General features: G+C 34.5%; 1 protein-coding gene across 25 annotated transcripts in view; it reads left to right on the top strand.

Moving 5' to 3' along the window:
• The window catches only part of PAM (peptidylglycine alpha-amidating monooxygenase), a 283,361-nt gene that overhangs the window by 253,921 nt on the left and 15,449 nt on the right, over positions 1-13,991 (top strand). For all 25 annotated transcript variants that reach the window (XM_050794832.1, XM_050794857.1, XM_050794855.1 and 22 more), the window contains 5 exons: positions 3,132-3,248; positions 5,258-5,330; positions 6,880-7,090; positions 7,500-7,700; positions 10,154-10,269. In XM_050794832.1, the coding sequence (XP_050650789.1) occupies positions 3,132-3,248; positions 5,258-5,330; positions 6,880-7,090; positions 7,500-7,700; positions 10,154-10,269 (718 nt within the window). The remainder of the gene's footprint in view (positions 1-3,131; positions 3,249-5,257; positions 5,331-6,879; positions 7,091-7,499; positions 7,701-10,153; positions 10,270-13,991) is intronic.

The following is a 13,991-nucleotide window of genomic DNA, read 5'->3' as shown; positions in this document are numbered from 1 at the left end:
AAACCATATCTTTGTGAATTAATAAAACTGAATGCTCTTACAAGCACTCAGGTCACACATTGAATGCTTTGCTGCTTAGACATTTCTTCCACCAGATACCCTAAATCATCTCTCTTAAGTTCAAAGTTCCACAAATCTCTAGGGCAGAGGCAAAATGCCAACTGTCTCTTTGCTAAAACATAGCAAGAGTGACATTTATTCCAGTTCCCAGCAAGCTTATTATCTCCATCTGAGACCATCCCAGCCTGGACTTCATTGTTCATATCACTATCAGCATTTTCGTCAAGCCATTCAACAAGACTCTAGAAAGTTACAAACTTTCCAACATCTTCCTGTCCTCTTCTGAGCCCTCCAAACTGTTCTAACTTCTGTTTATTACCCAGTTCCAAAGTTGCTTCCACATTTTTGTGTATCTTTATGGCAGCACCCCATTTCTGGTACCAATTTCCTGTATTAGTTCCTTCTCACACTGCTAATAAAGACATACCCAAGATTGGGTAATTTATAAAAGAGAGAAGTTTAATTGACTTACAGTTAAGCATGGCTGGAGAAACCTCAGGAAACTTACAATCAGGCAGATTGCTTCAGAAGGGGAAGCAAACATGTCCTTCACATGATGGCAAGAAAGAGAAGTCCCAAGCAAAAGGGGGGAAAGCTCCTTATAAAACTATCAGATCTCATGAGAACTCACTGACTATTACGAGAACGGCAGAAAGGGGGTAACCGCCCCATGATTCAATTACTTTCCACCAAGTCCCTTCCACAACAGGTGAGGATTATGGAAACTACAATTCAAGATAAGACGTTGGCCGGGCGCGGTGGCTCAAGCCTGTAATCCCAGCACTTTGGGAGGCCGAGACGGGCGGATCACGAGGTCAGGAGATCGAGACCATCCTGGCTAACACAATGAAACCCCGTCTCCACTAAAAATACAAAAAAAAAAAATTAGCCGGGCGTGGTGGCGGCGCCTATAGTCCCAGCTACTCGGGAGGCCGAGGCAGGAGAATGGCGGGAACCCGGGAGGCGGAGCTTGCAGTGAGCCGAGATCGCGCCACTGCACTCCAGCCTGGGCGACAGAGCGAGACTCCGCCTCAAAAAACAAAAAACAAAAAACAAAAAAAGATAAGACTTGGGTGGGGACACAGCCAAACCGTATCAAACCTTAGAAAGAGATAATGAATGAAGAAACTTTAACCAATTACATATTAATGTGAAGGTTACAATATACTGAGTCTCAGATGTGCTGAACTTGTTAGCCATTATTATAGTCAAGTTGGAAAAATAAAAGATTATCAATGGTTGAATCCAGTACCTATGTTTTTCAGAGGAATAGTTATGATGTTATTAGTAAATAAATTCATATTGAAAATAGAGTTTCAGATATAGGATAAATTATTTGGTGTTTCATACTAGCAAGAGTGACTTCATATTTGCCCTTTACCATTTTCCCATGATTTAATAATACTATGAATATTCTTACATTGGTTCCTATCTAATAAAATTTCACATTTCAGTTTGATAATGACCCCATAAATATCTTATGAAATATTTTTTGTTAATGATGCTACTTCCATTTCATAAATTTATTTGTTTTTTTTTTCTAGATACCACTGTATGGTTCTTAACTGCATATAATAGCATATATTACTTAAGTTTTAGATTTACAAAGCTGAATCAATATTTTGTGTTCAATTGAATGCATCAGTAATAAGAACTACTTCAGGGACTTATTGTTATCTTACAGGAAAACTATACCCAAAAGACTGTAACAGTCAAGTAGCTCAGATAATTGTGTGATGTATTTTTTTTAATGGCCAAAGAATATAATTTAAGAATTTTTTCATTCTCCTATTTATGTAGAGTACTGGGACTCTACATAAGTTCCATAAAAATGGCAGCTGACTGATCAATGGATTCATGACAGATCCAAGCGGTCTGTTACCTTCCCAAATTGCAAATATATAATAGCAAATATTTAATGTTATTCAGATTCTTTTGCTTAAACAGTTGAACTACAAAATATTAATACTTTTTTCACAACCTTGCCTGATGCTAAAAGGAAATTCTGTTTTACAATAATATTCATAAGTCATTTATTGACTTGATATGTGTATTTATAAACACACACACACACGCACACAGACACATCCCTCAACTATGTACTGATCCAATCCTTTTTTGAGAAGATAACTTGGTTTTTTGGTGTGTCATGTATTTACTTTTCTATTACAGAAGCTTAGATTAGAAGAGCTTATCTTTGTCATTCATCCCTGTTGACATATAATTTCCCAAATAGAAAAGGAAATAAGTACCGTGTCTGTGATAATTGTGAATTTAAGGAATTATATTTCTAACAATTTAAATAGAAATATAATTTTGAAAGTATATATATGAATATATGTCCATAATGTTTTATAATAACCTAAAAGGTACTGAGATTAAAAGCAGAAATTGTCATATTTAAGTTTTTAAATTAATTATTACATAGTTGTTCCTTTTATAGTTGTAGAATAGCTGTTATTTGATAAGTTTTATGCCTTTAAGCATATTTTTGTCTCGAGGATAGATTTGGTTTTATAACTTTTAAATACTTCGAACATTCTCTTTTATATCTCTATAATATGTATTCGCATGTTGCACCTAAAGTATAACAAACATTTTGATCACTGCTCTTCCAGCTATTATCATTAATGACAAAGTTAAAATAAGTCATATTTTCTTTTGCAATTTGAAAGAAAATGTCTATTGAATGAAAACATACTCTTTTGAAGAGCTTTTGAAATTTTTCAGGTACATTAAGAGTTCTTGATCAATGTTTCTCAAACCCCAGTGAGCATAGGAACCACCCAGGGGTCTTGTGAAAATGCAGATTCAGGTCCAGTAGTTCTGAAACTGCATTTCCCAGCAATGCCAATGCTTCAGTTCCACTGACCACCCTGAGTAGCACGGTTCTACAGGTTAATGATGTATATTATAATCTAAATGACTGAAATGTGGTGGACAAAGAGTGAAGTCAAATACATTTGACTTCTTTTGATTTTGTATTTAGAATCTCAAGTGAATGGTCTGCATTTCTCAATTTCATAGGAGTTTATGATTGTTTCATTTCCTTTTTGCTGCATTTTGTTTAGCTCGTTTGACAGCAAGTTTGTTTACCAGCAAATAGGACTAGGACCAATTGAAGAAGACACTATTCTTGTCATAGATCCAAATAATGCTGCGGTACTCCAGTCCAGTGGAAAAAATCTGTGAGTTAAATGACTTATGTTGTTAAGACTTGTACTACATATATTGAGTATAGCATATATCATAGAGTCTTGAAATTTGAGTGTGTTGTATAGTTGCACTTAAGAAAGCAGAAAACTAACTGGGCCATCCCATCGTACATTTTCTAAATAGATGTTTCTAAATCGTGACTGAATATTAGAATCATCTGGGAAGCTCCAAAAAATTTAGATTCACTTGCCTGTTTGCCATTTGTATGTTTTCTTCTGAGAACTGTCTATTCAGGTCCTTGCCTATTTCATAATTGCTAAATGAGTATATTTGGAATGTTCTCACCTCAAAAAATGTTAAGTATTTGAGGTGATGGATACGTTCATTAGCTTGATTTAATCACTGCACATTGTATACATATGTCATAACATCACATTGTACCTCATAAATGTATACAATGAAAATTTGTCAATTTTTCATTTAAAAAATTAGATTTAGATTTTGTATAGAGTGGGGCTAATAATTTTAAGTTCCCAGGTGATTTTAATACGTAGTCAAGCTTGTTACATATTACATATGTAATATGTATCTTGCATAGTTGATTAAGTGAGTTGCTGCTCAGCCAGATCTAATGATGCAAAAAAATTCTTCAGCAGAAAAATTCTTCAGGACAACCAGACTCATCAAGTAATCATCATTAAGAAAAAGAGCTTCTCTTTTTCCATCTCAAAGTGAATACTAAACAAATGTCATTTTTAGCATTCCTTATCATGCATATGTAATTTGGATTTGAAAACTGCTCATTATTTAGTCTTATTTTGAGATGGCACTTAAAAAAAGTTGGCTGATATTTATGGTTATTGAAAGAAGTGAGGGAGACACTTGCTTATAGATCTCCTGAACTATTGTAAACTGACAGCTTCAGTAACTATACCCTTCTCCATCTGCTTAAGCACAGGGAAAGCCAGCTTCTTTGCAAGGTGGGTAGCCACCCTTTTGAGTGCAACTGCTTGTGGAGATAATAATAATGCTGCTTAGAATTTTTTAATAGCATTCTCAAGATGGTGTGTCAGGGGTGAAATGTTTGAACCTATTTCATTGGTGCTCTATTCATTAACCAGAAGCACCCTCATTCCAGAAAGGAATTAAAGGGAAGGCAGAACAACTACTGCTAAATCAACTTAGCCATCGGTAGAGTATCTGTTTGAAAGCAAATCATAATCCTCACATTCAGTTGTCAAAACAGGGATCTAGTTCAGCTAATTAGTCAAAATCAGAGTGTTACAGTTATGGCTCATGAAAAAAAAAAATCTGTGTTGTCAACACTACACTAAGATTAGAAGCTAACAGAGCTAGTGGATTGTCAGATATCACTTGACCAAACCACCTTAACGTATTGTCCGTGTGTTTCTTAGCTCAGTCCAAGTTCCTTACCCAGATTATTAAGATTGATTTACCAGATTAACCTTCTCTAATGTTTGTCTGGCTCACTATTTCACTTTGCTTAGATATTCACAGCCCATGTTGGCTGAAAGTTATGTGCTGTGGGTTTTACTGTCTTTAATAGGCACTCTTTAAAGCCTTTGAGTTATATTATCTAATAGTTTATATTAACACATTACATTTCCTTGCAACATCTTTTAACCTCAAACTATATCAATCCATTTATGTTTCTTAAGACAGTTTTATACATATTTGTAAGATGTTAATATTTATGACCTTAGAACCTGTTTTTAAACTAATATTGTTTTCTCTAATATACCATACTTTTTCATAAACATTTGTAATTTATATGCAGGCTTAATTTATAAATTTTAATACTATTAAATACTACTTAAGGTTTGTGACAAGGAAATCTTATTATAATAGTTTTTTTAACAATTCATTTTGGTCTTTTCTATACTAATGCAAGTATACATTTATCAATTTATAACTTTGTATTGTCTTTACAGAGAAATTAGAAAAATTTCTGTCACATATGCCTTGAGAGTAAATTAACACAAATATTTTTGTAATTAACACAAATATTTTTATTTTGCAGGTTTTACTTGCCACATGGCTTGAGTATAGATAAAGATGGGAATTATTGGGTCACAGACGTGGCTCTCCATCAGGTAGTCGTCCTTTTGGTAATATTCAAATTAGAAGCTAACAGAATTATGCTTTTGAAATGCTCTGGAGTTCTATGTGTTTTTTTGTTTGTATGTTTGTTTTTTCTTCTGTGACCCAGTAAGTTATAGCAAGAAAATAGAGCAGCCATGTCTTAGTTCAGCATGTTATAACAAAGTACTATAGACTGGGTGGCTTATAAACAACAGAAATTTGTTTCTCACAGGTCTAGAGTCTGGAAGTCCCAAGAACAGGGTGCCAGCACGGTTGAGTTCTAGCGAGGGCCCTCTTCTGGGTTATAGGTTGCTAATTTCTCGTAGTATCCTTGCATGGTCAGAGAGAGAGAGTGACAGTAATCTCTGTTATCTCTTCTTATGGCACTAATCCCATTCATGAGAACTCTACATTTTTGTCCTGATTACCTCCCAAAGGTCCCACTTTGTATTACCATCATATTGGAGGTTAGGATTTCAACATGTGAATTTGGATTTGAGACACAAGCATTCAGTCCATAACAATCCACATCTGAAATATTTCTTTTAGAACTCAATGCTAGGAAAAGCTAGTATGTAAATGATGAAGTCACACTTGTCCCTTGGGCCAGATGTGAAGCTTCACTCAAATAACTACATGGGCCCTCCCAACCATTTTCTTAAGTGTCTGTATTTGTCTTTATTCCCTCTGTTCCTAACTGTTGTTGTTGTTGTTTGAGACAGGGTCTCACTCTGTCCCTTAGGCTGGAGTGCAGTGGCACGATTTCAGCTCACTACAGCCTCCACCTCCCAGGCTGAGGTGATCCTCCCACCTTAGCCTCCCAAGTAGCTGGGACCACAGTTACACACCAGCATACTCGGCTAATTTTTTAAAATTTTTTGTAGAGATGGGATTTTGCCATGTTGCCCAGGCTGGTCTTGAATTCCTGGACTCATGCAATCCACCCACCTCAGCCTTGCAAAGTGCTGTAATTACAGATGTGGCCATCGTGCCTGGCCCTAAGTCTTATTTCTATTTTTTCGCTTATGTTTTTGGTTTTTTCTTAAACTGCCTTAATCTTCTATAAATTGAGGCTAGGCCTCTAGTAAATGTATATTTATATATAAAAAGTCAAATTTGTGTTATTTTTAAAAGAAGTTATATCAAGTGTAATACGCTTTTTATGAATAGGTGGCAAATAACTTGGAAAACATCATCTCAGTAAACATTTATTGCTCATGTATTACCTGGAATGCATTGTAGTATTAGCTAAGGAAAGACAAAAAGGAAACATCAGGGTGGACGGAACTGGGTATCCATGTACTGGTCTCCATTCACCACTAATTAACCGGGTGATCTTGAGCAAATCACTTAATCTTCATAGGCTTTATTATCAAATGAAGGAACCAGACCAGATGATTTCTAGGATCCCATTCAGTTGTAAAATGTATTAATATCTTCTTTTAAATAAGTCTCTGGGAGCTTCTACTCCAATTGCTTGTGAAAGTGGTCTTAGTCATGTGGGCATAAATCACTAATAACCATGAAAAGTAGGTAAGGCTTTTGTTCCTTTTTAAAAAGGTGTTCAAACTGGATCCAAACAATAAAGAAGGCCCTATATTAATCTTGGGAAGGAGCATGCAACCAGGCAGTGACCAGAATCACTTCTGTCAACCCACTGATGTGGCTGTGGATCCAGGCACTGGAGCCATTTATGTATCAGATGGTTACTGCAACAGCAGGATTGTGCAGTTTTCACCAAGTGGAGAGTTCATCACACAGTGGGGAGAAGGTACCCAATAAGACTCTTAATCTCTAATTGTAATTCTTAGCCAGCATCACTGGGAACTCAATACTGGCCACCACTCACATTCTTTAAGCTGTAATTGTCCCCTACAGGGTCATTGTAACCTGGGTCATTGTGTGCATCCAGTTAGCTTGACACACACACACATACACACACACACGTCTTACAAGGAAAATAATGCATGCACCAAAAAACTGTCCAAATAGGGAGAAAATCTGTAATGCATTTGTGGGTAAAAGACATTATAAAATAAACTTATAAACTGCTTTACCTTATCTTTCCCCTGGCTCCAGGCATTTAATGGTTTACTATCATGAATTTAGAAACATACTAGAGAGTCAAACTTTGGGTGATTTTTTAAGTTGTGTATCTAAGGCTTTTCTTTGTTCTGCAGAGTCTTCAGGGAGCAGTCCTCTGCCAGGCCAGTTCACCGTTCCTCACAGCTTGGCCCTTGTGCCTCATTTGGGCCAATTATGTGTGGCAGACCGGGAAAATGCTCGGATCCAGTGTTTTAAAACTGACACCAAAGAATTTGTGAGAGAGATTAAGCATTCATCATTTGGAAGAAATGTATTTGCAATTTCATATATACCAGGTATTTCATCTTAATATGTTTGTTGTCTTCTGTCCTACTGTACTCTATCCTTAAAAATTGTTTTATCTTAATGTGCTCTTTTTATAAATTTCCTTTCTTGTTGGAGGTTGAAGATACATTATATTTCACATCTTAAAAGTATCTTAAAACTGTTAGTGTGTTCTAACTCAGTTTTGATTAAAGTACCACTATTCATTGTACAGAAACAATGAAGAACTCAAAGGATTTAACACCGTTTGTAAGGGGTTAAAAATGTTCCCAAACATTGATTTTCATTTTCTCTTAATTATGATCATCTGCTCCAGTACTAAATAATTAACATTTGTCTTCACACATCAACAGATGGCATATATGTGATAAAATCAGTATTCAAAATACTCGTTTCACATTTTTAAAAACAGTAGTGACCAATTTTTTTAAAAGATAAAATATGTAAAAATAAGTGTGGCTTATGCCTAAATACGACGATAAATAATCAAAATCTTGAACTTTTTTCTCATTTTCATAACAGATTTTCTTGACTTTAAGAAAATCTGAAAAATAAGTCAGACTAATAAAATACATATAACATATTACAAAACAACTTACCATATTTTCTTTAAATAATGAACTACTGAAAATATATTTAATTTCTGAAATGTACATACAATTATTACAATATTTTTAAAATTGTAATTGACATAATTGTATATATTTGTAGAGTACAATGTGATATTTTGATGTATGTTTACAATGTGGAATGACTAAGGCTAATTAGCAAACCCATCACCTCACATACTTACCATATTTTTATGGTGAAAACATTGAAAATATACTCTTTTCACAATGGAGTGAAATGAGATCAATAACAGGAGGAATTTTTGAAAAATTCACAATTGGCCGGGCCCGGTGGCTCAAGCCTGTAATCCCAGCACTTTGGGAGGCCGAGACGGGCGGATCACGAGGTCAGGAGATTGAGACCATCCTGGCTAACACGGTGAAACCCCATCTCTACTAAAAAATACAAAAAAAAAAAAAAAAAAAAACTAGCCGGGCGAGGTGGCGGGCGCCTGTAGTCCCAGCTACTCGGGAGGCTGAGTCAGGAGAATGGCGTAAACCCGGGAGGCGGAGCTTGCAGTGAGCTGAGATCCAGCCACTGCACTCCAGCCCGGGCAACAGAGCGGGACTCTGTCTCAAAAAAAAAAAAAAAAGAAAGAAAAAAAAGAAAAATTCACAATTAAAGGGCACAATATATTTTAATAAAAATATTTATACCTGTATCAAAGTCGCATTGACTATTTATAGGTATTACTGCAATATTTATGTTTCTTTTAAGTTACATATGGCTACTGTCTGGACCAAGCAGCCCCCCAACTGATTTAGGACATAAAATCAAGGGACTCAGGTTATTGGATAGAGAGCAAATTTGGCTTCCTCAAGGAATAAAGAAAAACTAATAAGAGGTTCTCACAACTATGATTCCTTAGGTTGGTTTACCGCACATTTAAAGAAAAATTTGTCAGGACCATTTTCTTAATAAAGAGGGTGATCATGTTCATAATAAACAAAAATAAATTAAACATAAGAAAATTATCAGTTGAGAAGGAATCTGGTTAAGAACAGAATCTAAGCAAAAGATAATTTTCTCTATAATTTTGCACAATAGTAATTGATGTTTATAGTTTTTTTATAGTACATCCTAGAAAAAACTATAACCCTTCAAGAATAATGAAAATATCTTAAATGGTGGCTTAGCATTGTGTATACTTTATTACATTTTAATTCTTTGAAAATGTAGTGGTTCAATCATCTGAATTATTTATTAATGTAAACATCACCATTTTCATTGTTCTGAATAAATAGTATTGTGTTAGGAAATATAATTTTACTACAAAGTATATTCATGGTATGAAAATTAAAAATATGGCCTTTTTAATTAAGGAAAAATATGTATTTGATAATCTGAAATATACATCTCATGTTTTCAAATTCCAGTTGTTTAAAATCAGATTGTTCTATATAGACTATAACTTCAGTTATTTTCTTTGATTTTCTCTTGGATTTTCCATGTAGCTATGGCAAATATTACTTATTTTTTAAAAGATCTGAGACTCCAAAATTATTGGCCTAAATAACCTGACTTTCCCCAATTCCTATTTAGGATGCCTGTAATAGCTATATATGCATATTATATCTATATATCAATATCTATGTATTCCTAATTTCTACTGACTTTCCAAGTGGAACACACATTTCAGTTCCTGATTTTCCTATTACAAGGAGGTTAGTCCACTAACCTGTTTACCACTGATCTGGTTACTCAGGAGGAGACACTATTTTATATTCTACTTTTGTTGCCAATTGTAGGGACCAGCTTGACCCTAAATTTATTGTTTGCCTACTACATGTGGATATATTAGAAGTCCATTCTTGCCCATATTTTAAAGAAAGGTTAACTGGATTTGCTGTTGCAGGCTTGCTCTTCGCAGTGAATGGGAAGCCTCATTTTGGGGACCAAGAACCTGTACAAGGATTTGTGATGAACTTTTCCAGTGGGGAAATTATAGACATCTTCAAGCCAGTGCGCAAGGTATTTACATATATTGTCTAGGTTTCAATTTTCTTGAGAAGAAAACTAAAATATAAATCTTGGCATTCAATCTGCACTTGAATAGTTTTAGAAAAACTTTTGAGAAGATGTGGTAACTTTCTTAGCAAAGTTGATGGGAGTGTTCTATTTTATTTTTTATTTTATATTTTATTTAGAATAAATGTCCTTGTCTATTCCTAGATCAGTTTCTTCAGATGCAAATTAGCCTGTGTGCAGTTCTAAGGTTCTTAGTAGAAACTGCACCTGCATATGATGGCAGGTTTTTAAATTCACTATAGTAGAATACAAAAAATAAATCAGTCTCTTTCTGGTTTCATCCAAGTAGAGAAAACATCACATGTTAAGTGTACTCTTATAGTTCTCTTAGACCCAACAGAAATCTTGTTTGCTTTCTTTATTGCTATGACGGTACTAAGCAACAAGACTTGAAAATAGCACTTCCTGGAATTTATTCAAGTTCTAAAGATTTGGTTTAGTTAAGAAACTAAAAGCTACTTTTGGCTTCAAAAGTGTTTTCCCACTGTTTATTCTAACATGCTTTTTTATAAACACAGCAACTGTGTTCAGTGTGCCCATGGCCCTTCTGTCTTCTCAGTGTACTTTCTCTGCGGTATGATTGCCAGAGTGATCAGAATGTTCTCTACACTGTATGAATGTGCTTGGAGTATATCAAATTTAGAAAATTCAATCTGCTAAAATGCTGCAAATAAGTGTTATTCTTCAAAACATGTAAAGATTCATTGATTTTAATTGGATCAAAATGCAACTATCATCAGCTACTGAACCAAGTTTATATCCTGACACTTATAATGTTATATTATTTCTAAGATACGAGATTTGCTAATTTAAAAAACTTTAAAATGCTTCAATATTATATTTTATTTTTAATTAAATTTTAATGTTTAATTTTTGTGGTTACACAGTACATGTTTATATTTATGGGGTACATGAGATATTTTAGCACAGGTATGCAATGTGTAATAATCACATCATAGAAAATTGGGTATCCATCCCCTCAAGCATTTATCCTTTGTGTTACAACAATCCAATTATACTCTTTCAGTTATTTTAAAAGGTACAATTATTATTGAATATAGTCCTACTGTTGTGCTATCAAATACTAGGTCTTATTCATTCTGATTTAAAAAAATCATTCTGATTAACCATCCCCACCTAACCCCCCGCCACACACACACACACACACACACACACACTCTCTCACACACTCACACACTGCCCAGCACCCTTCCAGGCTCTGGTAACCATCCTTCTGTTCTATATATCTATGAGTTCGATTGTTTTTTTAGATCCCACAAATAATTGAGAACATGTGATGTTTGTCTTTCTGTGCCTGGCTTATTTCATTTATAATGATCTCCAGTTCCATCCATGTTATTGCAAATGACAGAGTCTTATTCTTTTTGTGGCTGAATAATACTCCATTGTGTATATGTACCACATTTTCTTTGTCCATTTATCTGTTGACAGACACTTAGGTTGCTTCCAAATCTTGGCTATTGTGAACAGCGCTGCAACAAATGTGGGAATGCAGATAGCTCTTTGATATACTGATTTGCTTTCTTTGGGCATATAACCAGCAATGGGATTGCTGGCTTATATGATAGCTCTACTTTTAGTTTTTTGAGGAACCTCCAAACTGTTCGATATAGTTTTACTAATTTACATTCCCACCAACAGTATACAATGGTTCCCTTTTCTCCACATCCTCATCAGCATTTGTTATTGCCTAACTTTTAGATGAAAGTCATTTTAACTGGAGTTAGATGATATCTCATTATAGTTTCGATTTGCATTTCTCTGATGATCAGTGATGTTGAGCGCTTTTCCATATGTCTGTTTGCCATTTGTATGTCTTCTTTTGAAAAATGTCTATTCAAATATTTTGCCCATTTTTTAAATTGGATTATTAGATTTTTTTACTATAGAGTTGTTTGAGCTCCTTATATATTGTGGTTATTAATCCCTTGTTAGATGGGTAGTTTGCAATTTGTTTTTCTCATTCTGTGGGTTGTCTCTTCACATGGTTGATTGTTTCCTTTGCTGTGCAGACACTTTTTAACTTGATGTGATCTCATTTGTCTATTTTTGCGTTGGTTGCCTGTGCTTGTAGGGTATTACTCAAAAAAAAATTTGCCCAGACAAATGTCCTGGAGTGTTTCCCCAATGTTTTCTTGTGGTAATTACACACAGTTTGAGGTCTTAGATTTAACTCTTTAATCCATTTTGACTTGATTTTTGTATAAAGTGAGAGACAGGGATCAAGTATCATTCTTCTGCATGTGGATATCCAGTTTTCTCAGCACCATTTATTGAAGAGACTGTTCTTTCCCCAATGTATGTTCTTGGAAACTTTGTCAAAAATGAGTTCACTGTAGGTGGGTGGATTTTTTTTCTGGGTTCTCTATGTGATTCCATTGGTCTATGTGTCTGTTTTTGTGGCAGTACCATGCTGCTTTGGTTACATAGCTCTGTAGTATAATTTGAAGTCAGGTAATATGACTCCTCCAGTTTTGTTCTTTTTGCTCAGGTTAGCTTTGGCTATTCTGGGTCTTTTGTGATTTCATATAAATTTTAGAATTTTTTTCATTACTGTGAAGAATATTGATATTTGGATAGTGAGTGCATTGAATCTGCAGATTGCTTTGGGTATATGGACATTTTAACAATATTGATTCTTCCAATCCATGAACATGGAATATCTTCCCTTCTTGTGTGTGTCCTCTTCAGTATTTTTCATCAGCATTTTATGGTTTTCATTGTAGAGATCTTTCACTTCTTTGGTTAGTTCCTAGGTATTTAATTTTATTTTTGGCCATTGTAAATAGGATTACATTTTCTATTTCTTTTTCAGATTGTTCACATTGGCATATAAAAATGCTGCTGATTTTTTATGTTAATTTTGTATCCTGCAACTTTACTGAATTTATCACTTCTAATAGTTTTTTTTGGTGGAGTCTTTAGGGTTTTCCAAATATCATATCATATCATCTGCAAACAAGGATAATTTGACTCCTTCCTTTCCAATTTGATGTCCTTTATTTCTTTTTCTTGTCTGATTGCTCTAGCTAAGACTTCCAGTACTATGATGAGTAACAGTGGTGAAAGTAAAATGCTTCAATGTTTTATTCATAGAAATTTGTCTGTTAGAATACTGACAGCTAGTCTGGTGTTTATCAAATTTTATTTCAGAGATATGCATTAAATACTTACTCTGTGTCAGGCATTATGCTAGGTACTAAGGGTACAAAGGTGAATAAGGGTATAAGGGTGAGAGAGACACAGCCTTTTCTTCACTGGAGCTTTTAGCCATAGTAACAGGATCTGAATATAACCAAAAGGAATCTAAACTAAAGATTCCAGTATAAATTCCTTTTTTTAGGTTTCTATTTATATAAACAAATAAAATTTTTCTAGAAATATTTCACCAGAAAAGCAACAGGCAATGAAATCTCAAAGCATAGCAGCCCTGCAGAAAGAAATTCATTACACTGATAATATTTTATTTCCAGTTTTTCAGATCCTTATTGATTATCCAGTCTTCATTACTGTGCCCCTTTGAGCTAACTTCCTCCTGTCTGTTGATAAAGGAAGTGAGATGCTTAACTTTCTCTCAGTTCTTTGCTTTGTATTAGTGGAGTGTTTGCCTTGCTCGTTCTTTTAATGATAATGTACTGTGTCAA

Source organism: Macaca thibetana, chromosome 6 (genome assembly GCF_024542745.1).
Source record: "Macaca thibetana thibetana isolate TM-01 chromosome 6, ASM2454274v1, whole genome shotgun sequence".
Taxonomy (NCBI): domain Eukaryota; kingdom Metazoa; phylum Chordata; class Mammalia; order Primates; family Cercopithecidae; genus Macaca; species Macaca thibetana.
Note: the sequence above shows the minus strand (reverse complement) of the source record. Positions and strands in the feature narration are given on the sequence as shown.